Raw genomic sequence first — 27,012 nt, 5'->3', positions numbered from 1 at the left:
AGTGACAAGAGAACAGTCAGAAGCTCAGACTGGATTTGCAGAACAGTCTGCATTAAAAATACAGTACTCAACCCTGAGAGTAACTAACCCATGGAAAAGGAGGAAGGGGAAAGCTGAATGGTCTCGATTGCATCATTGAATATGAGTTTTTCATCTGAAAAGGTATTTGAAAAATCATCACCAGCACCAATGATTATGATGGTGATGTTTTCATGACAAACCGTAGACCATTTAATACACTGCGTAAATGAAATTAGTACCATCAGCAGTCTTCAGCACAATAATCTACTTCTACAGCAATAGACTTCAGCCACCTTGTTACACAGGCACACATGAGATGGTAGGAGACCAAACTCCCTTCCTCCCCTAGACCATGAACCTTGTCAGAGAAGGTTCGCTACATTCTGCAACAGTTAAGCAGCAAAAATTTCCATATTAGCACTCTGACTGTGTCAACATCATAAAGTACAAACCTGACCAGAAAAAGGCACGGAAAAAAATGAGAGTAAGGCTCTTTCAGCTCAGGCAACACTTGCAAACTGTTCTAAATGGCAAACTCAGCACCAGCAGCTGCAGCCGTGAGCTTGGTGTACTTACGCAACAACACGCCGTGACTGTAATCTGAATCGTGTTTCTCCCTGGCTGGCAGACGTGCTTCAGGTGCAGAGGTTTATGAGATGTCTTGTTGTCACCACGTTCGATGGTAAGTGGGGTTGCATTAACGCTGACCTGGACTGAAGCTGGCCAGTTTGTGTTCATTTGTCTGTCTTCATGGTGATAGCACTTAAACTGCAATTCCAAGTCAGACCTGCACAACAATCAATAAATCTTCCTTTAACTTTGCTTTCATACTGCAGAAGGAGGTTGTTTTTATGCTAGGAACATTTTTCTTGATCAATCAGATTAGTTTTCTTGGATTATTGCCATTAAAGATGTAACATAGTTCCTTCATAAAAGCCCTTAACAGAAGCAAGTCATGATGAATTCATAATGCAAGCATGCCCCAAAGTTGTTCATATTTTACACTTATAAAGGCCTTTCCAAGGAAACATCTCAAACCTCTTTGCAAACCCAGGCCATGGAGTGATCCTGCAGAAAGAAGAGTGTTAACATCAGGTAGGTCCCTCCTGTGTTAGGAGTTAAGAATAAGAAAGCAATATGCTGCAGTGGGTTGTGTTGGAAGTCTGGATTCTTCACTACCTCCGAGCACTTAAAGAAGCACTTGAACGAACACTTGTCAGACAAAACACAAGTACAGCTAATCCTGCCTCAGAACAGGTAAATCAACTCAGATAAAATGACTCCTATATCTCACCCTCCACCAAAATCAGCTTCTGTGATTCTAAATTAACATGGCTGTGGATTAAATCTACCCAATTTAGACCTTTCAGGGCATGAATTCCTCCCACCTCTCCTATAATAACTTCTACTCATTATTTTGCTCCTCAGAAATTATTTCTGTAACACCTCCAAAAAACGAAAAGGCTGAGATTAAGTTAATCACAAATTAAGTGGGTAGAGACTATGACTTTAGTTTCATAAATGTACTTTAACCTTGTGTTAGGAATGAGTAATTTCAAGAAGAAATTTAAAAGAACACAGCAAACTGAACCAAAATGTCAGAATTCTGCTGTTCATGACAGCAAAAGACAGCTCAAAGTTTAAAATCTACGTTCCTGAAAAATCTATGTTCCCTGAAAGAAGGTATCTTTGTAACATCCAAGAGGAGCAGCTCATTCAGGAGATTATCACCCTAACAGCCATTTTCCTTAAGAAGACTTCAATCTGACTCAACATTATCTTTCCCGGATTTCAAAACACCAAGATTTATCAGTGGACACAAACGTGTGGGCCTTTTAAAAAGAAAATTATAAAACACAAGTTACCCAACCTTTCAACATAATCCATCTACATGAAGTCTTCTCAGGCTTTTTTTCAATATTTTATTAACCATTTTCTGAAAGCGCTCTCTGCAAGTTCCACTCAGTTTCTCACCTCAAGAGAACACAGCACAATAACCCAAACCTGGAGGGAAGCAAGGCGTGGTACCTCTGATATAAAACCCAAGCAGATGAGGTGAGCAGGCCTGCTGAGTGTCACAGGGTGGTGACAGACCTCAGGAGAGCCTCGTGTTCTCAGCACACAGTGTCTCCACCGTGGGACGTTATTAATAACAGAGCAGTGTGACGACTGAACCAGCTTCAAGGAGACATTTTCCCCGCCTTCAACCTTTCTGTTTCTTGTAACTATGAAAAGTTCCCATGGGGAGAAAAATACTTGCATTGCTATTCATTATGTGTGTACATGTGAGAGGTTTTGCCGAATATTTTAACGGGCAGAAAAATATTGAGAATTGGCTCGGTTCCACCATTCTCTATAAAAACCAAAATCCATCCACACATGTGACTAATTCATTTTTCTGGCATCCATCCAGCCCTGAGTTAAATGTGAAATGACTTCATTACTGGACTATCCATTCTCCCCACTGTTAACAGGCTTTTCAAAACAGCAGACCTGAGCACAGTTTACCTATGAGTCTTCATTAAAATAAGTTTAAATAAAGGCTATGTGTTTGGTGAGCGAAGGAAGAAAGAAAGAACAGATATTAAGAAACAGCCTCATGCCTCAGTGAAGCACTATAAATCTACTGAATGAGCCAGCACAATCCCCAGTAGTGATTACTTATTAATAAGAACTTGCAAATAACTGCCAAAACTCCCTCTGCTGCGAGTGCTCCACGATAATGAAATGCAAGTAAGCAATAACTGACCTCAAAGTTAGGTGTTAATTATTGGATGTGGTCTGCCTGCAATCTCCCTCCCTCCCAACCCCCAGGCTCCCTCAGGGCACAGGGGCACTGTGGCAGCAAGGACTCCTGCATCCTGCAACAAGCCTCCGCTTTAGAGCCAGAGTCCATCCCGGGGCAGGGAAGCAAGCGCATCTCTCTGCCTGCCTCACACACTCCACACCAGGAAAATACAAGTCTCCAGTGGATTCCAGTGAATGGGAAGAAGATCCTCACAGGAAAAAAAACCTGAAGCTACACCTGCAAGCAACCTCCATGCAAGATGCCAAGCAACTAACCAGCCTCCACAGTGCACAGAGAAAGGCTCAGACAATGCAATCAGCAGCCAGGATAAACACGGAGATACTTTCTGAGAAAAACTGAACAAAGAGATGAAATTATTCTGTAGTATTTGAAAATACATAAATTCAAAAAAAATTAAGGCTATGATTTTCATTTGATCTAAGGCCTTTCCATGAACATGGTGCAATCAAAACACACCCTGGAATCACACAGATCTCCACTAAATACAGGAAAGTACCACCAAGGAAAAAATATTCCTCTGTGCTGGAAATAAGAATTCACTGTAAGTGAAAACCAGAAGCCTTTGTATGAGGAAAGCTATGTTCTCACACTTCTGAGCTGTGCTTACTTGTGGAGTCACAGAACAGGGGGAATTTAGGAAGTCAGCTTCTGAAGTTCAGAGGATTTAAGCACTTGTCTTTCCAAATGATTTTACGAAGCCTCTAAATTGGGTCCTTACTCTTAGTAGGTTATTTTTCATTATCAGATACTCTACACCATTTAATTTAAGCATAAACTGTAAGAGCCCTACAGAGCTACTTCTGCAACTAACATTTCAGAGGCCACAAAGCACCTGGGACTTCAGAGACTCCCAAATGAAAGTTTGTAGTGGTGTGGGTTGGGCACACCCCACTCCTGCTCCACCCAGAGCAGAAAGGATGCAATAGTTGCAGTGGTTTTTCAGACGCTGCATGCTATGTGCTATCAGCAAGGACACGCAATACATATTGCGAAGCATTTTAGAATGTGTTGTCTCTGGATAATGACAGGTGAGAGTACCTGCGAGTTAAAAGGACATTCTTCCTATCCAGGCTACAATTTTTGAAGTGAAATTCCTGGCAAATCTAAACAAATTGCCTCTGGCCTGCCACTCCTCTCTCACGGGACGCATGACTTGCACAAGGCTGAGCTTACCTCCACATCAGTGTCTGGTGTACAGTTGGCCGTAAGTGAAAGACGTGGTTACTGACTGCCAGGTTGTGCTCCAGCCGGAAGGGCTCCAGGACAACCCCATCTCTCACAGGGAACGTCAGGCGCAGCTCATCGTTGTGGTTGGCTGGGATCGAAGAGGGAGAGAAAGCGTGAACTTTCCCTTTAGCATCTGCAGTGCAATAATAATGTGTATATTTATAGAGAATAGTAACAAATTGCACAGTGATCTGCTACTGGGTCTATCTTAGCAGGCTCATACACACACACACAAAAGACAATCAAAAATTACTCTATCATCTAACTGATACAAGTGACAAGGCTCAAACTGAGAGCAAGGCACAGCAGTCTTCTATTATCCCACACTTCACATTAGGACCTTAGCATTCCAGCCACAAACAGAAATCAGGCATGGCAAGAATTCTCAGTTTTTATTACTGGATAGGTTCTGTGTCCAAGCTTACTCTGTTGGTAGAAGGCTGAAAACAAATCTCTTAATTATGTCAAACTGTGATAATGTTTGTTTTCCCTGCTTTTAACAGGGCTCAACATTACCCAATTAGTTTCATAGTTTCATCAGCTGAAACTATGTTATGACCAAAGACACTGGTATTCAATTACTACCTGAGCCCATAAGATGAGATTTTGTGGTAACTTACAGCTGATCTATGAAGTCCAAATGGCTTTAACTCCTGTGTTCTTGCCCAAATAATACTGCAGCCCATCTTCTTCTACTTGATTTTTCAGCTATCCTGAACTCCAAACAGAGCTGCAAAGTGCTAATGCAGCAGCAGTTATTTTACAGAAAACATAAGGTTCTCCCAGCTCCCTAGTAAGTGGTAACTCCTATTGTTCATCAGTCACTTCAAACCTTCAAACATCTCACGCTAGTATCCAGTCAGAGAGATCTTGTTATTCCTGCCCTGTTCCCAGTCAGTGTAGCTGTGACGCTGAGTGGCTTTGAAAGGAACATATATCAATTTCTGGCACAGTACTGAATATTCCTAAGAAGCCTGTACAGATCACAATAGAGACACTGCTATAAATATTCACATTTTATCCTACTCTGCAGTGTTGTTCAATGAATGGCTTTGCCCTTGAACAAAATAGACCAAATGGAAGTTCATACAATAAACAAGCCTACAAAGCACACATAACATAACCCAAAATCAAGTGTTTCATCCTCAGGAAGCATATCAAAGGAATAATTCTGGAGTAAAATCCTTACAAGTTTAACCTGGAAGAACTTTTCTGATAGTCTATTTTAGAAGAGCAGAGCAATCTTTCTCTTTCCTGTCCACTGGCTCAAGTGAGCCTACACTGTACATGCCACCTATTACAACTTAACAACTCCAGCCTCTCCCAGAGCAGCAATCAGAGATACTTTCCAGACTCTGAAATGTATGTGGCAGAGAACAGAGGAACAACAAATGACTGTGAGGGCATTCTGTTTGCTACTCACTTGGAGGTGGTGGTAAAGCATTGATATTTGGTTTAATGTCAGGTGGGAATGGTGGTTTGACATCCTGGTTAGGTGACAGGTATGGAGGAATATTGCTCCCTGGTGTCATGGGTGGCGTGGGGTTTCCTGGAACAGGTGAATGAGGGTAATTTGCCACAGGTACAGGCCTTGATGGCTAGAAAATAAATAACATCACATTGTTATTGCAGTCTTGAAATAAGAACAATAAGCCTTGTGAACAGCACTGTTATCAAATACCAAAGACAACAGACAAGGGAGGGAGGCCCCTCTGTTTCTGGAGAAGAAACCACAGGATGTCCCATGAAGCCTTCAGGGAAGAGGCACACTAGGAGAGCAAAGAAGGAACTGAAACCAGCAGACCAGCCAGCTTAACTCAGGCAATGACCAGATACAAGCAAGGCTGCTAAAAGCTTTACTGTGTTCCTCTGAATGCTCTCTTTCCAAAACCAACCAGCCATTTGCTTCAGTTTTTCCACTGCACCACAGCCCACCCAGCCCTTTGTATCTCTCTGCCTTCCTCCCAAAATAGCCGCAGTGCACAGAAGCCTACATGAAAAACAAAATCCAAAGACAGGCAATTAGACAGTCTGTGTCCTTTTTACTTCCATCTATCCTTTCTTCCACCCTTGTTCAGCTCCTCAGAATTAAAGCTCTGGGGGTCAGGGGATGTTTTTTACTCTGTGCACCTACAATTTGATTCCATTCCTAGTTTGCTGCTAGATAAGATGAACTGATAGAAAAAGGATAGTTAAGTATGAACAGTAGCTATGTATTAAAACACCTCTGGTTTAGTTTCTTATAATTAAGGGGGTGGTTGCAGCCAATGGAATAAACCAACAACCCTGATGCGAAGGAAGCTGACATTAAACAAAACTGCAGCTGCATGGCTCTCTGTGCAATGGCTCATGTACCACACACAGAAACACAGGACAGTGTCAGAAGACGAAAATCTTTACAGACAGCCCAAGCACTGTGACTTCAAACCTGATTCTGTATCTAAATGCTGCTCTGCTAACCTAAGCTACTTGAGAGTGCATAAGAGGAGGGGTGCCTTCTCGAATCTTAAACATTTAAGTTTCCATCCATCTTTGGTTTTTATCTTTGACACACACAGTTACTATCTGCACAATCACTACAATTCAAAGGGTCAGGTTTTGTCTGTGGCAAGCTGGAATTTGCCCTATCCCTAACCAGAATAATCTTTTTAACAAGACCTCTTTTTTTCTGTTTCCAAAGCAGTCAATATTTGAATACAATATAGGGGATACATTGGAAAGACAACAAATTCCCTGTCAGAACTATCTGGTAAACAAAAAACTTAAACCCCATCTAAAATGAACCTACATAAAATGTATTTAAAAAATATGTCACTTAAAAACTTGACAGAGATCTCCTGCAGTTAGTTTAGCATAAGTGACCGCACTGGAATTATTGTATAGAGGTTCTGTCTGCTCCTCATGTTCTTCCTGACAGTGAACTGAAAAAGCTGCCATGATGCAACAGGCATTCCTTTGGGTACCACAGTGGACAGCATGGTTGCACACAGAACAGATGCTCTACAGAAAAGGGTTTTGCTTTCCCTTTATTTTCAATGGTGTTTTCTGTGTGGATCACATCAAACAATTCCAATTCAACACCAATGTGCAACTTAGATTCTTTCAGCCTACATTCAAAATCATAATGTGGTCCAGATACTTCAACAGCTAATGCTTTAAGCAGGTCAGAACATCGATGGTCCTCCCCATTTTTATACTCACTGGAGTACCTGTGTGCAATAGATCACTTTTGTGTGCATTTCAAAGGCGCTATACCTCAGCAGACCCTCAGTGCAACCTTAGTTTGGAGAATACAAAGTGCTCAAGATGTATCCATAGGCAGGTTTTAGGCAACATTTTAACAACTCTAGTTCTTGCCCAAAACAAGCAGCACAGAGGGAAAAGACTGAGAAAAAAGGAGGAAGAGGTTGGAAAAAGTCACAGGAACTTCAGTTCAAAGATGAAACCTACAGCTGGAACACCTTTTAAGTTTGGCCTGGCTTAATCCGACAGTGACCACTGTAGGTCCGAAACTGGAATGCTGCAATATGGAACTTGTTTATTACAAATTTCTATAGTTGCATTCTTGCAGGGGACCATGAATAGGTGAAAATAGTACACCTGAATCCCATTAGGTACTTCTTTTTACAAGCTATTTTTAAAGCAAACCCAACATTTTCTTGTAAAAGCCCCTAATGAGCTGCAGCAACATTCAATTTTCTTTATGAACTGCTCTGAAGTTGCAATACAACTTGGCTGATTGACTTGACTCTATGATACCCAAAACACTAGTAAAAACTCAGTGTTTTTTTTCTCTCTTTCCTTTAGCTATGTACAAGCAGTATCTATGAAACCATTAATGTGACTTCATTAATAAACGGCCACCAGAATGGAACAAGATAATCTAAGAATTCTTACCTTATAATACTGCCCCATGTTGACTGTTGGAGGAGGGTACTGCGCTGTGTTTTGCTGGCTTGGCATCCTCTGTCCAGGATAGTTGGGAGATGTAAGGGGTCTTGGAGGGTTGGGAGTGGGGTACTGACCAGGCTGGTTTGGAAACTGGCTGTTTGGTCCATACTGCTGGTTTCCATAATTTGGCTATTTCAGGACAGGGATACAAGAAGACAAAGATGTTTTATGCAAACAGCTTTCTAGTATGGATTGTTAGCATACATTCAGTAGCACAATCAAAACAAACAAAAACTCCTTCAGAGAAATACTTCTTAAAAGCATAAAAATCTTGCAAACCAAAGTGGGGTAAGACACACACACTCAGCCTTGCAATGCCGTCAAAGGGCACTGTGCTTGAAGAAACCAGAATTACAACCAGATGCAACGCTCACAAAATTTCTGTGTTTTTGCAAGTGCTAGCACACCCAAGCCTGGGGCTCCTTTTTCAGATGTAGCATGGAAGCACAAAAAGAAAAAGTAAAATAAAAAAAAAAACAACAACCAACCAACCAAAAACAAAACAAAAAACCAAAAAAAACCTGGAACAGGGAAGAGCATAGAAGCTGTGCTGCTCACATTTGCTTTTTCAACCCAACTGCTCTGCTGGCCTCTTGCTAAAGTGTTTAGCAATACTTTAACAATGAAAGAGAAGTTCTTACTAGTTATGAGCACTTTGCTAGTGCCAGCTAAGATTGTGCTGTGGTTTTGGAATTGAAGTCATGAAAATTAGAACTCTAAAGGTAGTAAAATGTCAATTTGAAAAATCAACTTATTGATAAGATGTTTTCATAAATGAACCTTTCAAAAAACAACAGGCAAATACCATCTGCAAAATTCCAGCCCAACAACCATGCAACATTTATGGCACTGTTCAGAACTGACTTGTTAGAAACATGAACATATTCACTTACAATGAAAAAACCTGATTCTGAAGCAGCAAAAAGAGATTTAAAGTCATCCTTAAAATATGAAATCTGAAGAAAAAATCATGTGAACAAGCCACATTTTGTGTTTTCTTAACTTATTTGTAAATAAGTGGCAGTATTTACAGAGTGAAAAGCCTCCCGAGAGAAGCAATTTAATGACCATCATCTTGACTAACATAGCAAGGGTCAACCTGAATAGTTTAAAGCCAAAAAGGAAGAGCTGCTCCCGCTTATATTTTAATGGCTGTAGCCCTGTCAAGGCTGGAACAAAGATGTACCTGTCCTAAAGGGATGTGCACCACACATTACCCGGTATGTTGCAACTTGCAGTGAAAATAACAGTGTACACAAAATAATGCTTATTTTATTACCTCTCCTGGGTATGGTCTCTTTATGCCCTGTATAGGCAAAGATTGGGGCCGTGGACCTGGATAGGCCTGCTGAGGCATCCTCTGCCCATGGGTGCTGAAGGGGCTCATTCCAGGAGGCCGAGGCTGGTTCATGCCCATGGGCGGCCCGCTCATGCTGGAAGGTGTCATTCCTGCTCCCATGCTTGCTGGGTTCATGTTGCCTGGCATAGAGGCAGGACCACGGGGACCAGGCTGGTTCATAAACTGGTTGTTGTAAGCCTGAGTTGGACCCATCTGGAAAGAGGAACAAACCTTCAACGGAAGAAGAAGAAAAAAAAAAAAAGAATAAAATGCGACATGCATTTATAAAATGGGAAGAGGGAGCCGAACATGCTTTTGGGGAAGGGAGGAAGGGAAGGATTTATGTCGCATTTTCCTTCAATGTTCTCTAACATTTGATGGCTGGTGATGTTATTTATAATAAAAATCCAATTGGAATTGGAAAAGGCATAAGAGTGGAAGACAGATGTAAGTGTAAGGTGAGAAATTAAATTGTTTCAATTGGCTGGTCTAGTACCGTAAGGTAACAGATTAGAATGTTGGCTGTGTAAATAGAGCACAACACTACAGTTTCTAAGACCCTGTGCTTCCCATCACCTGGCACATGGACCCATATACTTCAGAATTCAGAGAAGTAAAAAAAGGTAAGGAGGAAAAACCTGAATTGATCAAGCCCTTGTTTATTTTAAGAAAAAAATTATTCCATGAAGTCATGAGATGCTAGAAGTTATAGATCACTGGAAATTCATGTCTCACATAGCTGCCCTTATAGACAAAATTATTAAAAACCTTATCCCTTTTCTGTTGTTGTTTCCTTGTTTGAAGGGAAATAACCCAAACAACCAGCTGCAGTTAGAAAAACAAACAACTGTCCAAGAGCTACAAAACCTATTGCAAGATTCTAGAACATTTCACTAGGTACTCAAATTTAGAGGGCTGGGAAAGGCAGCAATATTACATCAAGTCAAATGCAGCTGTAACTTTGAGAAATCTTCAGGTTTTTTTAAGAGGCAAGCCCTAAACTACGAAATACAGTTAGGCAAGTTTTATTGGGAAAAACATGGGAGACTGACATACCTAGAGACACACATTCCAGCAGTTTCTCATAAGCATTTCTAACCATGCTCATGCGCAAAAAACCCCCATACAGTAGGCACCCTAACAAAGACAACAGTGAGAAGGACAGCCAATATGAAGACGCTCTTACCGGTCCATACTGGTTCATGTCCTTATTCTGTGTTTCCTGAAGGGCTGCCACAGTGGCTGTAGCTGTAGCTGTTGCTGTAGCAGCTGCAGCTGCAACTGCAGCGGCGGCAGCAGCTGCAGCTGGCTGGGTGAAATCAGCTGGTGGCCTCGTGTGGGGGGGAATCCCCATTCCTGCGGGGGTATTTGGGCCTCCAGGGTAACTAACAGGGAAGAAAAGAAAGAAAGGCAGAATTAAGATGTGCCTGGTGGATTTTGTTTTGAACGTTGGTGTGATCCTCACCTGGAACTGTTCCAAAAGCACCTATCAATGACTAATGAAAGCCAGCAGGACAGGTAATTAGTGTGTAGGGGAGACACGGGCTGCATCTACAGGTTACACCTGTTGCCCAGGTGCAACAGTCGTAGGGCTGCCACTGGGATTGCAAGGCACTCCCAGCAGTCATTTCGGGGGCAGCGAACTGCTTTGCAGCTCTGTAGCTTCCTGCAAAGTAGAACTGAACTCCTGAAAGTTAATGCTCAATTAATCCCAGTAGTTAATCCCAGTAGTGTAGGGGCAAATGCGCGGCAGCAGGAACAGCGAACTTCCTCACGAAAGCACATTCATCTGCCTCAGTGGTGAATTATGGCAAGTGTTCAAGGTATCATAAAAGCATTTCTCCCTGAACCTTAGCAGAAAGGCCAGGAGAGACCCAATGCAATCAACTCTACTGGATCCCACACAATGTATTTTGCAGTTCCTACCCATCTCCTCCATTGCTCCTAAGATAAACTAAGCTAAGACATGCCTTTCCCACCTCAAATTATCAAATATCTTTATAAATATGGGCCAATATACTGTCCCCATATTAGAGACGTTAATACAAAGCTGAAGAAACTTTTTGGCTTGTTCAAGGTCACTCAGTAGATCAGTGGCAGAGATGAAGGAAGAGATAAGCCCTCTCTCCCTGAGTGCCCAGGCTTATATTCTTCACACTAGACTGCCTATGCTAACAGCAGCAGTCTTTTCAGCAGCCTTTGCCATGGGACCATAAATAGTGGTTTCAGTTAAGTGCCCTCACCATCCCCGTTTGCAAAGTACAGACACAGAAAGTCAAAATGTAACTAATGCCAGACTATTAGTTTTGGATTTTATGACTAAGGCAGCATTTATTTCCCCAAAATAAATACACAACATGACCATCCTTTTTAACAAACATCTTCATTTCCAATTCTTTTCGAATTCCTGCTGTGGAGTAAGTCTTTGGGCAGAAATATTCTGTTACATAGGAAACTACTTTGCCCAATATTCAAGATCACTCCTCCATATGCACATAGAAATTATACCATCAATACCTTTCACATCCTGGCCTTATTAAATGTTAATCATTCCTAAGCCTGTGGTCTGTTTAACAATCTCTCTTAATTAAAACTTTATTTTGGAGGTTTATTAGAGCTAATTGATTGACCTAAGCCATTTCCATTTACTGTGATAAATTTCTTTGCAGTTTGGGTAGCTGATTTCTGAAGCTGTAAAAGCAGTATGTGCTTCAGTTAACCAGCATAAAATATCTACTGAGACTTTATAAAATTAAAATAAGCCCATGACACTTCTGCCAGGTCACTAAACCAAGCTTCATCAAGTATTTACATCCATTTTCCACCTCACAGAAGTAAATCTTACCTGCCACCAAAACCTCCACTTCCAGGATAATTGGGTCGCCCATACATGCCCTGCTGTATGTACGGCTGAGTGGAGCCCGCCTTGGCTGAAAATTGTTGCTGCTGTCCAGCAAACTGAGGGGAATTGATTCCAGGGTTGCTGGTTGTCATCCCAGAAGCCATGGGATTTCCTGCTGGGTTCATAGGGTTGTTAGCATTTGCCATTGGATTTCCCAGCACCTGCAAGAAGAAACATGAGAGTAAGGGGCTGTACCTTGAACTACTTCAAGCAAATTAAGTTGATTTGCTGCAGTCGTTAAATTAAAACTTAGCCACCCTGTACTCTGAACTCTAAAGAGCACAGACCTCACTGATGTCTGGGTGCACATTCCTGGTGATTTCTCCTTTTGCCATTTCCAAACAAACGGGAGAGTTTTAACTAGGTGGAACCCAAATTACTATGCTTATAAAAAACGTTTATGACAAAGACGTGCTACAACCATGCTGTGACCATTCAGCTGACTACAAGGAAGGACAGAGCTTTTTTTCTGGGTGAGAGTGAGGGGGTGAGGGGTTTTTTGGTTGGTTGGTTGGGTTGGGTTGGATTGTATTGATTTGTTTGTTTGATGCAGGACTTTGAAGTAACTTGGAACTAGTCAGTCCCACTGGCACAATGCAAAGGGTACTACAGATGCAAAAATGGTGAAAGAACATATTTCAGTAGCTTAACCTATTCTTGAATCTCTAAATAGCGTACGAAAGTCAATTGGTTATTTTTATTGCTTCTTGTAAAAGAATCCTCTGTTCTCTTTATAAAAGGATGTGTTTTGCATGCTAAAAGGATTTTTTTTTTCCAAATTGCTACAATTTCCATGGAGATGTAAGTGTGGCTGTTCATGGATCACCTGCATGAGATATCCCAAAAAGTCTCCTACTTGGGAAGAAACTTAGTGGTCATGATTTTTGCAGAAGACTAACTCAACAGCTTCAGGCATTTGAGAAAGGGAATTGGTGAGCCCAGCTCATTCCTTTCCCTCAAAGACTTACAGGAAATCCTGACATTCATTTCAATCTGCTCTGAACAGCTATAATCAAGCTTCATGTTCCAGAGTTTCACTGCTCCCTTGCAGTGACTCTGAAGAAGCATTTTCTTTCTTCATGCAAAACACTTTTTCCCTTCTATTGCACAGTCCTCCAAAGTACCATGACGAGTTCAAGTAACGTTATGTTATTCTTACGATAGAACAAAACTCTGAGGTTTTTTTTTACCCTTTCCTTTTGCCTTTTTAAGTGTGAAAGAAACTGTATTTTCATTTTCTGGCCAGTATATAGACCAACGTGTTTACTCAGGTATTTCTCTCCCAGATGGGATACCTTTTCTTTTAAGGTGTTAAAAGAAACCAACAGTAATAAAACATGTTATAGATCTTGTAACTGTTTCCTCTCCTTATTTTATTGAACAAAGATTTGCCATAACCAGTGCTTACATCACTGCCACATGAGTATCTATACGACTTGGCCTCTGAATAATTTCTTGTTCAAATGGCTCATTCCATTACAATTTCGTTTTCAATTTTCTTACCAAAATTAAAATATTAACCAAAAAATCCCTAGAAAATTTTGTATGGGATCTAATGCCACTTGGTTTGAACAAGGAAGAAACAATAGGTTAGATTTATGTACCATTTGCACTCATTAACGATGGTGATGTGTTTTGAGCTCTTCATCTATGGTGTAAGCAATGCCCAGACTGTCTGAGCACTTAATTTGTGCCACATCCCTGGGAGTGCATACTATCACAAATAATTGGTAAGTTCTTCATAAAAGCAGCTTCTTTTTGTATATAGTATAATTCAAAATATAACACACAAGAGAGTTAAGAGTGGGGAGAACCAAATGAAAATCCAGGAAGTATGGCTCTCACCTGGAAGCCAAGAGCCCATGCTTCTGCTCCAATGCATATTGAAATATTTTTGCAAAGTTAGACAGCACTAACAAGAGAGACTGGAAAGAACACAGCCTAAAATTGGTAGTTAGCAAGTCAGTGTGGGGGTAGACTTGGTACTGAATTTCACCAGCCCACAAGTACAACACAACCCCAGGTAAAATCAACAACTATCATTTGGTGAATCTAGCTAAAATTTTTGTTTTTAATAGAACTCTTCACATTCAATCGGAATTTCCAAGAGGTTTGGGATTACTCCAAACCCATGCTTTTAGTGTTGAAACCACACAGTGCAAAATATGAGGTAAACCCAAGCCTGACATTCGCATGCAGCTAAAGAAGTGACTGATTCAAGCTCTCAGACACCTCCTGTTCAATGCCACCAAAGAGGACATGACTGGGAAAATAATGCATCATACACAACAAAGAAGACAGACACTGCTGTTGATCCCAAGAGGATTTTCCAAAATAACTCCCATTTTACAAACATAAGCAAAAATGCATTATCTAGAGCGAAGAAGGCATAAAAATGAATCTTACCTGGCTTTGAGAGGTGTTAGTCACACCCCATACTGTGGTGACCACCGATAAAGAGCCTGGAGGCTGGTTGGTATTTTGTTGCCAGGGAACAGAATCATAAGGGAAAGACCCATCACTGCAAAAACAAACATTCAGGATTTAGGAAGAGATTTAGGAAGTTTGAACTGTGGCAAATTGCTGGTGGGGACAAAAGAATTAACATCTGACATTACCTTAACTCTCCACTCCTCCACTATTAGCCTAGTATTCTCAGAGGCATGAAGTTTCTTTAATAGCAACGTGATCATATCAAAGCACACAGAACAAATGAATTCCTTAACTATATTGAAGCATGTGGCTTTTACCATGAAAAGGTCTGTTAGCACTGAAAGTCCAAGTAAACTCGGGGGCAGAGTTTCAAACAAAGACACTAAGTTACTCAGAAGCACATATTTTTTTGCAATTCATCTCAAACTCTTCAACAATCACTGCTTCAGCTGCCTTGTATCAATTCAATTCGATTTTGAGACCAGACTACACCTCCACTGTCTGCAGTGGGTCCCCAAATGGCCAGAAAAGCCTTTAAAGCAATAGCAGTTCAACATAATTTTGAGAAGTAAATTGAAATTCAGATAGTGTTCTCCCACATGATGGATAAGCTGCATGCCAAAAATGGTATTAGCTAATCAGCATTCTAGAAAATCAACTGCAGATATACAACACGTCTTTCAGATAAATATGTGGATGAGAGGATTGGGTTTTTCCATTAGCTTTGTCCACAGATACAAGCAAACATTTCTTACAGTTCTTTTCATACAAAAGCATTGGTGGTTTCAGAATGAGCACAGGATAGATACGCACTTAGTGTAACTAATGAAATATCTTAAACCCAGGGAAAGTAACTATCAATTCTATGAGCATAAATTATAAAATATATTCCACTTGAAAGTGGCTCATTCTCGTACTATTAACTCGTAAATTAGATTTCTATTTGCCTATGCACACATACACAGGTGGTCGTTCCTCATCTAGAGACATATACATATATATATACACACACACACCCCCCCCCAACTAACAGACACACATTGCTCTTTCATTTTCAAGCACCATTATTTGTATTTTATATCAACAACTGCATTTTTGTCTTGACTACCAGCTATCACCAAAATTCTATCCAGGGCTAACTTGCCTAAAGAATCTATACAGGCTCTACAAGCGCTCTATCAACGTGCTCCAAAGCCTTCTCACTCTCCCGTGACCCCAGACAGTACTCCAGGCTTGGGCCACTTCTCCTTCCTTTTGTGCTGTTAGCCAAAATCAAGGACTACCTCTGTGTTCATTCTTTAGCCTGGTAGTAATGCCAAGTGTGAATCATTTAAGAACAGGAATTGCTCCGTACACAGAGTGCACACGTGTGTGATAAAAACTGCCTCTGTCCCAAGTAACAAATAATGTAACAACAGCAGCTGTGTAAATGAAGCAGTGAATACATTTCACAAACAGCTAGGAAATTTCAAACAAATTCCACAATGCTCTGCCAGCACAACAGCACTGTATTAGACCATAACTGTGAATTTGAACTGACCTATTTGCTTCAAAATACCCTAATTCAATACAGCAATAAAATCACACAAAAAATTAAATTAGAGAAAAGAATAATTTCCCCTAACAAATAATTAGAGAAAATTAATGGAAAACAGTAATTCTCTATGAGATGCCTGACGTGATGTTTACATTGACAGCGTCCATATAAACCAGTGTGTGAACAAGGGCATACTGAACACCTTGCAATCCCTAAGTCCTGCTAGCCCATGTTTCCTTAAAATATTTTCTCTTAGAATCTTGCCCCTCTCACTCAGAGGCTCAGACAATGGCTTCAGTGACTAATATTTGCAAGTGACGCAATGCAAGTCCCTCCACCAGCATGGAGACAAATGATGACTAACCCAGAATTTGTGACTGCTATTAAGATTTCCTCTTTTATCCTGCTCTGAATGATGCCTCCTACTTTACTTCCTTCTCTGACTGTTTCTGATGATGTCTGCTCTGTGATTTGTTTGGATATTTATGGCACATGTGAATGTTCATATACTTCAGTGACTACAAAGAAGCTCTCTCCGTGACACAAACAGTGAAAGGACTCACTGCAGACATTCTTCTCTATTCCCCACCGATGTGCTGTGGACAGGTAATGAAACCTGAGGAACAAAGCAAATATTTTGCAAATGAATGAGTAAATAAGAAGGGTAATGACAGGCAGGAATCAAACCACAGAGTCACTGAAGATCCTTCTAATGCAAATACACCGTTGGGTTTGTAAACACACTCCCAACTTTGAGCAAGCAGTGCTTTAGCCTGCTGTTAAGAAGTTATAACTATTACTTCACTTTCTTTGCTTCCTAAGCATGTTTCTCTTGCCCATCTTTTTCCTTTACGTTATGCAGAAGAGATTTCATTTATAATTCCTCCACAGTTTTCAGTGGTAGAGTCAGATCATTTGTTCAGTGGAAGGCTACACTGGGTTCTCAAAGACTATATAATCACTTCATCCTAATTATAAATACAGAGTAAATCACTCAATTTTTACTGTATTACAGTTAAGATGGGTGGCACCTCAAGAAACCATATTGTTGACATATAATAAAGCCTCCAGCACCATACAAAAAAGCTAGAAAAAGAGACCAGCTACAGATTTGTTGAGAAATATTCACAGTGCACATTGAACCATGCGACTATCCCTATTAACCCAGTGTTAATTCTCAAACATTATTGGTATCAGAAATTGTAGCAATTCTGAAACAGTGATAGATGTGCCTTGCAGAACATGAACTTAAATAGCCCAATATCCACTTACTGTCCTAAATCTCATCCCTCAAATTTCACCTTAGTTACCCCACGAGGAATCCATGGCAATCTCATGGTTTGCACTCCCCAGCATTTACTCTGGCCCATCACCAATTACATGCATGTCTGAGTATGACTTCTGCCATACTGGATACAATACCCACCCTTCCTCCATCACATGAAGGCTTCCTTGGTTTCAAGCAGTAGGAGATGCTGAAACTTGTGCCACTCAGCTAGAGGATTACTTGTCCCTCCACTCCACTCTTTCAACTTGCATTTCTGTCCTTAAAGCAACCCAAAAGAATATTCCCACAATCAAAGGAAAATCCATGTAAGTACCATAATGAAACATGACCAATCCAATTCTCATTTGCAAAGAGCAGTGGTTTTCCCCCGTTATTATACAGAGCTGTGAATTATCCTGAAATCCCTTTCTTTAAACTTGGAAATGGCAGCCAGTAGAGAAAGAAGCTTCAACCTCTTCAGCCAAAGCGAAATGCTGCCCATGACATTGTTCCTGTTGAACTGCACAAGGGTAATTAAGTCTCTCACTGCACCCTGGAGGGCAGTGAGTCAGTTTGGGCTCAGCTGGAGCCCACTAAAAGAGTATTGACTAAATTTACAATAGTGCTAATGAACCTATACATGCTACTGGTCAGCATTAAAGGCCAAACAGCAGAGGAAGCCACAGAGTGAAGAGGAAGAATGGAGGGAAATTATCTCTCGAAGTAGTGTTTTGCTACTGTGATGTAGCAAAATTGCAATCAAGCAATGAGGAAGGATTTCTTAGCTACTGGCAAATGTACTGAACCCACCAGCAGTATAACTTCTCATGTTGGAGAAGTACATTGGTAGTTAGGTCTAAAAAGCTTCTCTTAATCCCAGTACTAGGCAGATATCCAGTCTCTAGGAAAAGTTACAGACCTCATGTCAGACACAGACTGACAGTTAATTCTAATAAAAACTGCTTAATAACAAGTGACCTCTGTAGAGCAAATTAATACTAGTGAATTACTGTAGTTTTTACATGATTTGTGGCATTATTTGCTGTATTTTAAATATGCTTATGTTGTCACTAAAGCAATTGTATATGTATCTGATAGTCTGTTTACATGTCTTTCCTTGAGGAAGGAAAGATTCAGATGGTTTAGCGAAGCATGCATCCCTAGAGCACTGGCACTTTACGTATTGTGAAGGAGGGTGAAAACTGGAATTACACTTTCCTGGTGATTTTCCACATCGCTTGTTGAGAAGGCCAGGTGTCTAAAATACTACCTGCATAAAGGATCTATCTCTGTTTTAAACACTGTAAATCTACAAACTACTACACCAGATGCTGACTATCTAAAAAAACCTTCTCAGTTCAACCACTGACATCAAGTTTCCCACAACTGGGCCTTCAGCGGCTACTTTCTGTTGTTACCCTCAAACCAGCTTTGCAGTTTTGCAGGGGTCTTTAACATCTCTGAAGCATGGTCATCCCACCCGAAGGGTAGTTGACACACATGGAATTCACACCAACCTTGAAAGCCACCAACTCTAACTTTCTCAGTTGACACCAAGATGAGCAGGTAACTGCCACTGTAAAACTGACTGTCATTTCTCCTACATCTTATTTTGTCACCTATGGACGCCTTGCAAGGAGAGCACCTCATGACAAGGTGTGAGGTGTCAGAGAATGACACAGGCCCAACACATCTTTGCAATAACACATGGCCAAAAATCAGAACACTCAAAATGCAGCCCAAAGCAGGGATGCTGATCTGTTCCTGCCTTACGGCACCTCTCTGTGTCTGCACCTTACACAGATGTGTGCTCAGGGTGCTCAGCACCCCTTGCCTGTATTCTTGGTTGGAGCCTCTAGGTGACACTACTTTAATACAAACAAAACCATAACAATTTCCAAACAAGACTCCTTGCTCCCCTCTTTTCCCCCTAAAACCTCATGCATCTGCAGTAGAAAAATATCACAAATCTCACCACCAGAGCAGGCAAGAAAGCCCTGGATAACTGAAGAACCAAGACATGAGTTTCATGCCCATATTGTCTCACAAGTTAGGCAGCTCAACTTTGTTCGTCCAGGTTTAGTTTTTGTTTTTCTTGGATTTCTTGAGTGAAAGCTACTCATGTAGCTTCAATTATTAATATCGATTCAGATTGCAAACCTTCTTGATTAGGGCACCACCATGAACCTAACACTAGAAACTGGTAAAAAAGATTGGGGAAAAAAATAGCTTAAGTCCTTTCTGAAGCATTTTAGTATTTCATACCAAAAAGGCAGTTCAAATTCAGTACTTGCACTGCACCATGTAAACCTAACGCCTCAATAAACTAGGAATCCCTGACAACCTATTCATAAGTTACAGATCAAGTAGATTTTTTTTTTTCCCTTTTTGGTCGAAGTTCCACTGAAAATATCCTCAGCCTTGAGTATTAATTCAAGAAAACCCCACTGTGACAACTGAAAGCCAAAATTTGTTTTTGCTTACTGCCAATCAAAAACATTCTGGAGATTTGCTTTTATCTTCTTTTTGAAAACCCCTGGACATTTAGAAGGAAACAACCGACTTCTCATTTTTCACTGAGCTTTTTCTCAGGGAAACAAAGCCAGCAGCTCCCTGCCTGAGATACATGGACCATCTTCATAGACCTACAGTGCTTGGCCAATGTGTTTCAACTTGAACACCTAACATTACTTTTCAGTCTAGCTGACAGTTACTATTAAATATATTACTATTAAAAAAAACGAACCAGAAAATTTAACAGAGTTACCCCCTGACCTTTTGTGCTGTGTTTTCTGTAGGTTGTGTAAACCAATCTGTGCAATTTGTCCTCTGTTCACACAGAGGAAAATGGCAGAGCCAGGAGACACCAACACAGGAAGAACACAAAGACCACTTACAGTCAGCAAGGATATACAACATTTTGTAAAGGAAACATAGAAGAAGTACCTCCGTACATCACATACTGACGTGAACCAAAGCAAAAGCTGATGTTGTGTACAGGTACCCTAAACTGTTTCCATTGAAGATGAGGAAAGCAAGAGGGTGGTGTATGTAGCCAGTCTGTATACTAATACTGACTTTGGATGGCTAGCAAGAATTAGCTTTTGACTGATGCCATTCATGTGACTGATTCATACCTTCCTCAAATAAATTCCTCTATTTAGCATTATTATTTGAAGAAGTTTAAATTGTATTGGCGTAAATTAAGGCATCATCCTGCATTTCATTAAACAAACACGTAAAACACAATCCCATCCAAATCAGTGGGTGTTTTTATGTAACGTTTAAATGAAAAAAGCCGAAGTATTCTACAAGACTTTATTTCCCTCTGCTTCTTAATGGCGTGACTACAAACATCCAGATTTTACAAAGAAAATACACAGTTCCACAAAATATCCAATCATGATTTCTCAAGTCTGTTGACTCTCTCCACTCTTCCCAACTAGATCACTATGTCCTCTAACCCTTTGGAAAGCTTTGATTCTTCCAACTCCAAATGCACAGCATTTCTCTATCAAGAATTACCTCAAGCATTTCAGTACTGGATGTTGCCTGTACCATGAAAAAGAAGACTGAAAGCAGTTAGAAATTTTGTAATTACTGTAAAAAGAAGGAGGCTGTTTTCTGACAAACTGTATGAGAACACAGAAGGACTCTGAACCCCTTCTAGGTGAGCAGATGCAGGTGAAGCAGTCAAAAGGTGAAAGCAACAAGCCATTTATCAGCTCAGTGGTTTGGATGGCACCTGCTGCTAGCAGGTGGCTATCACCCCCCTGCTTCTGCTCTTTTCAATATCCACACATACATTTATAATAACCATTCATGCAGCCACACACATACGCATAATACAGCCGTTTGCGTGGCGGCTGAGACAGCAAAATCGAGATGGCAGTTCAGCAGGTGATACAAAGTACCTCTGAAAGCTGAAAGCCCTTAACTTTTTCTTTATAGTTGTGACAAGGCCTGTGAGGCCTGGATGACTTATGACTGCACAAGGAGGGAATGCTGCCTTCCATTTCACATTGGGTTGCTACAGATCAGGCTGTGACATGCTCGCTGCTGTGCTTCCTGGCGCCTTACTCTACACTCAGTGTCATCACTTAGAGCCATGCCTGCAAGTCTCACGCTGCTCAGCAAGACTTACTGCATCTGATTTTAACTCCTGAAATTAGAAAAATGCATCAGGCCAAATAATTAGATTAATTCATAAGTTTTGGAACCTGAAAAAAGCCACATCTCCCCTGCATTCACACACAGTCCTGCTTCACTACAGATTTCATGTATGTTCACACACGTGTGTGCGCATGCAAAGATACAGAGATAACACAACTTATTTCTGTCCATGTGGAATAAACGATCACAGCTATGCAGGTAAGAAACAAAAATTGTCGTGAGATCCACTCCTGCCTCGAAGAAGCAGAAGGGGTTACATTGTCTGACATGGGGACTACAGCATCCATCTGATCAAAGGAAAAAAGATTAAACCATCACACCCAGTTCTATTGTCACACAAGTAGACCATGCAACGCATTACTATAGCCCAGATTACAGTTACAAAATCCACCGGTAACAGCCCTGCTATTAACATGCCACCTGTTACCTTTTTCAAAATGCTGAAATTATCTTATGATCGTTTTCAGCTTGACAAATGCAGTTTAATCTTTATTGCATCTCACAGCACAGACCTGCTTCATCCATGTCTTATTTATCTCACGTGTGTCGGAATGCAATCCCCAGCCCTCAGTCCCCCCCTGCCACCAGGCATTCCTTCTGCTCTGCTTTATCAATATACCTGGGTTTCCATATCCGACTGCTCCTTTACAATAAAAAACACACCCACCCAGTATTCTACCATTGCCTGTTGCCTTGGTAATCCAAATGCCTGGGTACTCGCTGATTATCGGCGAATGAGACTCGCATTGTTCACACCGCAGCGCGTCTGCTATGTTAATGTGAGATAATGGCAGCCAGAAGACTCCTTTTGTTCCCAGCTTTGCTGTTTATTCATAGTGCCTGGAGGTCAGCGACTGCTACAACAACCGGGGAAGGAACCGCTGAGAGCGTGAGCAGATTCCACTTCTGCTTTTGCCTCTGAGACAGGGGGAAACACGAGCAGCCCCGCACAGCAAGAAGGGCACCGGGAGCTCTGCAGTCTGACTCACGCAAGGTGTAGCAGGCGGCTCGGAGGAAGATGTGATGGACTTGCACTTCCGAGATTTTAGATGAAGCTGATTTACGCTCCCCGACAACAGAAAAAAACCGCTTTCTTCGAGAGGCACGGCGGGAAGGGAGGGAGAGAGGGAGGAGGGGGCAGCACAGCACCGCCGCAACTTACGGGAAGCGAGCCGGGCTGGGGGCTCCGGGGCTGGCCGGGGAGCAGGGACAGCCCTGCGACCCTCTGAGGGCACCGGCCGGGCCAGGGGCGGCAGCGGCCGGGCTGGGACCGGCGGGCCAGGGGGAGCGCCCGGAGCGGAGCGGGGCGGGCGGGGATGGAGCGGCCGGGCAGGGCAGGGCAGGGCAGGGCAGGGCAGGGCAGGGCAGGGCAGGGCAGGGCAGGGCCGGGGCAGCCTGAGGGAGTGACCTGGCCGGGGAGCGACGGCGAAGGGGCAGGTCTGAGAAACGTCTCCCCGAGCCGTCTCCGCGGTCTGGCTGCCTGTCAGAGTGGTTTGGAAATGCTGCTGGTGACACAGTGACACGGGCAAACAAACCGTCACATCGCGGCTGCCCTGCCGCGGTAAGTGGGAACTGAGAGCACGAACAGGCTGGGGTACCTTCCCCGCATTCCCGGCTTGGTGGAGATGAGGACATTCAAGACGGTGCCCCGGCTGGTGCGCTACTCCTTATCCCCGGAGCAGCCCTTTCATGGGAAGAAGCCACCGACTCCTGCTAAAAGCACTGCCAGTATCTAATTGATGTCACCGACCCATCTGCCCAGGTTGCTGATGCGCTCTGTCTGCCGAGCAGGCTTTGTTTTCATTTCTAGCGAAAACCAGCCAGGAGTGTCTTAGCTCGAATTGCTAACCTTTTTTTTTTTTTTTTTTTTTAATAAGGAAACCATTAGAAAAGCCCTCCATTACTGCAAATAGTAATGACTATTTCCTTTTCTTCTCATTGGGATTCTGTGAGACTTGAGAACCCAAGTGTATGGGAGTAGCAGGAATACAACAATTGACAAAATTGAGCACCGGGAGTTCACTCCTTTCCTAATCTATTTACAGAGAAATCCTGTGGAGGGTGACATTTTCATCTAAGTGAATGAATAACAGATAAATGTAAAGAAAAGGCATCAAGAAAAATATCAAGTCTTAGACAGAATATACATCTGTGTTCCGGTTGCCAAATTATCCAAAAATATAAAAAAAATCTTTTAAAGAGAAAGGTATTTGCCATATTTTATGTCAGTAATTTTTACGTGCCAGACTGCAAGCTCCCTCCCTGCTTAGAAGCCATGTCACCTCCTGGCAGGCAGGCTGGAGCGCGATGCTCACAGCACGGATACCCAGAAAACAGCTACTCACACTGAACTCAGCCTTGTGCTGAACCACGGGCTGGCCCTCCCCCAGCCCTTCTGTGCCTAGAAAGGACTGCTAAACCTCACAGGTGGACCTGACGCTGGCGAGGTTGAAGGGCATTGACTTAGTTCTGATGTTCCCTATCCAAAGGTGTTCAATTCAGTTAAAAGACTCCCAGTAATTTTAACGAGTTTAGCAACAAAGAGCTGGGCAAAGTATAGCTTTCAGTGTCACCAAACACTTACCGTGCTGACAGTCAAAATAGTTGAAAACCAGGGGTGCCGGCACAGTTTAATGATTTTGAACCCCACTGCCACCAGAAATCAGTTGGTTTCATTGAGAACAAGTGACAGAAGGTACCTTCCCAATATGCTCGAAGAGGAAAATCATGTAGACTCAGCACATATCATCTGCTTCTGAGAGCAGACCTCATGCAAAGAGCATGATACCCCTGTGATTATTGCTGAACAGTAAATCGCGATTGACCAGACATTTTCAGGAATTAGTTGTTCAATATGGCCCAAACATGAGAAGGATACCAGTCTATTCATAGCTGTTGCCATATTTTAAAAACTAACATAGCCAGCACAAAGCCTGAGAAGATCAGATTTTGCCTCAGTCAGCAGACATACCTTAAATAATATTTGCCCACTGCTTACTTATAAAGTAAGCTTATCAGCTGGCACTTTTTAATTAAAAAAAAAAAAAATCACAAACTAAAACCGTAAGACTACAACAGCTACAACATGTAGAGGAAAAATATAGAGTATATAGCCAATTACACTTACTTATCAAAAAAAAAAAAAAAACCCCACAAAATTATAGTAGTCCTGCTACATATTAGTTTTATTACAACAGCATTTACTTTGACTCGTCAATCAATAAAGAAGACCTGTTTCCACATCTGTGCAAGGTGCTGTACACACAAGAAAAGATGATCCTTATCCTATACCTTTTACCAAGCGTGTAAAGAATGTATCTTTGAAAATGAGTTCCCCATTATTGTTTCCTATTACCATAAGAACTGACCACAAACTAAAATGAAATGCAGATTTTTCACATGGAAATATTCAATATTTAATTATTAACAGCTAATGGTTACTTATCAGTTTTCAAGGAGAAGGTACTCATCATTTGCTTTTAGCTTCAACAGGCTCAAGGTTTTCTTCCACCTCCTCCCCGTAAGTGTATGTGATAAAACTTGTATCAGTAGTTTCACTTAGAGGACAAGATGAACAAACAACTCTTGGGACAATACTTTGGAGCAGTTAGTAATTAGTTTTGTCTTTGCAATGCTTAGAATATAAGCATACTGTTCTGAAGAAATTTTCCATTTTTTTTTCTTTAAGAAATGGCACTTCTGCAAAAACATTTCTTGATTCTGAACTCTTCCCTTATTTTCTCTTGAAGGTAAATTTTAACATTTCTTGACAAAAAGGAAACCAGAAAAAACAGCAAAGCTACTCTTGCAGAATCAGAAGTAATACAGGTTTCTTTACTGGGTATATTCTTTTATATTAGGATTTACCATCTGTTCAGTCCCTAATTATATTTATATCACAACTCCACAACCAGAAAGATGAAAAAGCTTTGAAACAATTTCATCTTTTACCTCAAGAGTTATGAATTCTTTTGCAAAGATTGTCCCTGCATGCCAGAGCCACATCACATAATGGAGCAATCCCCTACTTCAAACTGATGTATAAAACATGCACAATGTGCTTGTTTTTATAAAAGCATGCTGCACCTGACCTCATCCAGACATTTTTAAAGTGACTATCACTGTTGGTCAAAACAGCCTATGATGCAAAATTGAAAAGGCAGCAGCCTTTACAGAACTTCTGATACTGTACTAGTATGTTCTAACCCTTTCACTCCTGATTCTTAACAATGCAAGACCCAGTCCTCACCACCCAGCAAAAATTCAGACAGAACTACCATTCTTTTCCAAAAGCTCCATTCAATGTTTGAAAGTTCAGCTCTTAGTCAAGTTTAAATTGGAAGAAAAAAAGGACAAAACAAGCACTAAAAACAAGCACTCTTGTAAAGCAAATCTAACCACTAAAAGGTATTTATGATTGCCTGAACATAAAACATTAGTGATAATAAATAACACATCTATTGTAAGATAGAATTAATGCTTCATTTCATCTACTGTTCAATTTTCTCTAAACCTTTGGCACTAGGTAATTTGTGATAAAAGTAACATTATCTTCCTATTTTTCATCAATTGTGATGTGCTATACAGGCATTACCACCCTTTGGTCACTAACTGTGAGACAGCTGGCAATTAATACATAAGACCAAAATTTGGAGCAAGAGTGAAGACAATAAGAACCCTACAGATGCTCATGAAAAAACACTGAACTGCAACTAACAGCTGTCTATTTTTAAGTGGTTTTGTTGACAAATAAGCTTTACTACAAGCTGTGCTAGAAATGAGAAGCCCCCCGGGCTTGCCTGGGTCAGACTGACGTTAAAGTGAACTAGGGTGCAATTCCTGCTGGGATTGACTGAAACTGTACCCATTTCAACCAAGATTCAATTTGACACACATGCACAGGTCCACCACTTAAGGCAATAAAGTGTTAAATAGGAACTTTGTAAAAGCAACGGAGGTGTATAATGACAATAATTCGTACTTACATAACAGCATTTGCCAAAGACCTTAAATTAATTCAAAAATCAGCCACCTTGAGTAGTATCTGTTATTACAGACATTATGTCAGATTGGAAAACTACAACATAAAGAAGTTACATTATGCCCTGCAAGCTAGAAAGCATGAAATTTCACTCCTGTGCAGAAGGGCTACCCCAAGGACTAACAGCTCTCCTTAAGTTCCCCATAAATCCATTAAGTAGGACTTTAATTAGAAGTTATACAGGATTAAGGAGGTGGATAGGTCTTACACTGGTCCTTCAATACAGGAGTAAAGTTTACTCACATGAATCAATAAAAAGGTCTAAGGCAAAAATAAATAAAAATCTCACACTCAAGTTTGAGCTATTAGACT

The 27,012-nt window shown here is 41.2% G+C and overlaps 1 protein-coding gene across 10 annotated transcripts in view; it reads right to left on the bottom strand.

Annotated features, from left to right (window-relative positions):
- The window catches only part of ZMIZ1 (zinc finger MIZ-type containing 1), a 293,577-nt gene that overhangs the window by 21,094 nt on the left and 245,471 nt on the right, over positions 1 to 27,012 (bottom strand). For 6 of the 10 annotated variants that reach the window (XM_019293446.3, XM_010412904.4, XM_010412908.4 and 3 more), the window contains 8 exons: positions 14,656 to 14,770; positions 12,193 to 12,410; positions 10,534 to 10,732; positions 9,288 to 9,578; positions 7,955 to 8,137; positions 5,481 to 5,655; positions 4,004 to 4,190; positions 598 to 808 (listed from right to left, as the gene is read on the bottom strand). In XM_019293446.3, the coding sequence (XP_019148991.1) occupies positions 598 to 808; positions 4,004 to 4,190; positions 5,481 to 5,655; positions 7,955 to 8,137; positions 9,288 to 9,578; positions 10,534 to 10,732; positions 12,193 to 12,410; positions 14,656 to 14,770 (1,579 nt within the window). Of the gene's footprint in view, positions 1 to 597; positions 809 to 4,003; positions 4,191 to 5,480; positions 5,656 to 7,954; positions 8,138 to 9,287; positions 9,579 to 10,533; positions 10,733 to 12,192; positions 12,411 to 14,655; positions 14,771 to 22,326; positions 22,761 to 27,012 lie in introns of those variants that run through there. The other 4 variants (XM_010412912.4, XM_010412906.4, XM_010412905.4 and 1 more) reach the window with 4 other exon arrangements.

This window comes from Corvus cornix, chromosome 6 (genome assembly GCF_000738735.6).
Source record: "Corvus cornix cornix isolate S_Up_H32 chromosome 6, ASM73873v5, whole genome shotgun sequence".
NCBI lineage: Eukaryota > Metazoa > Chordata > Aves > Passeriformes > Corvidae > Corvus > Corvus cornix.
The sequence above is the reverse complement of the archived record's forward strand: the minus strand, read 5'-3'. Positions and strand labels throughout refer to the sequence as shown.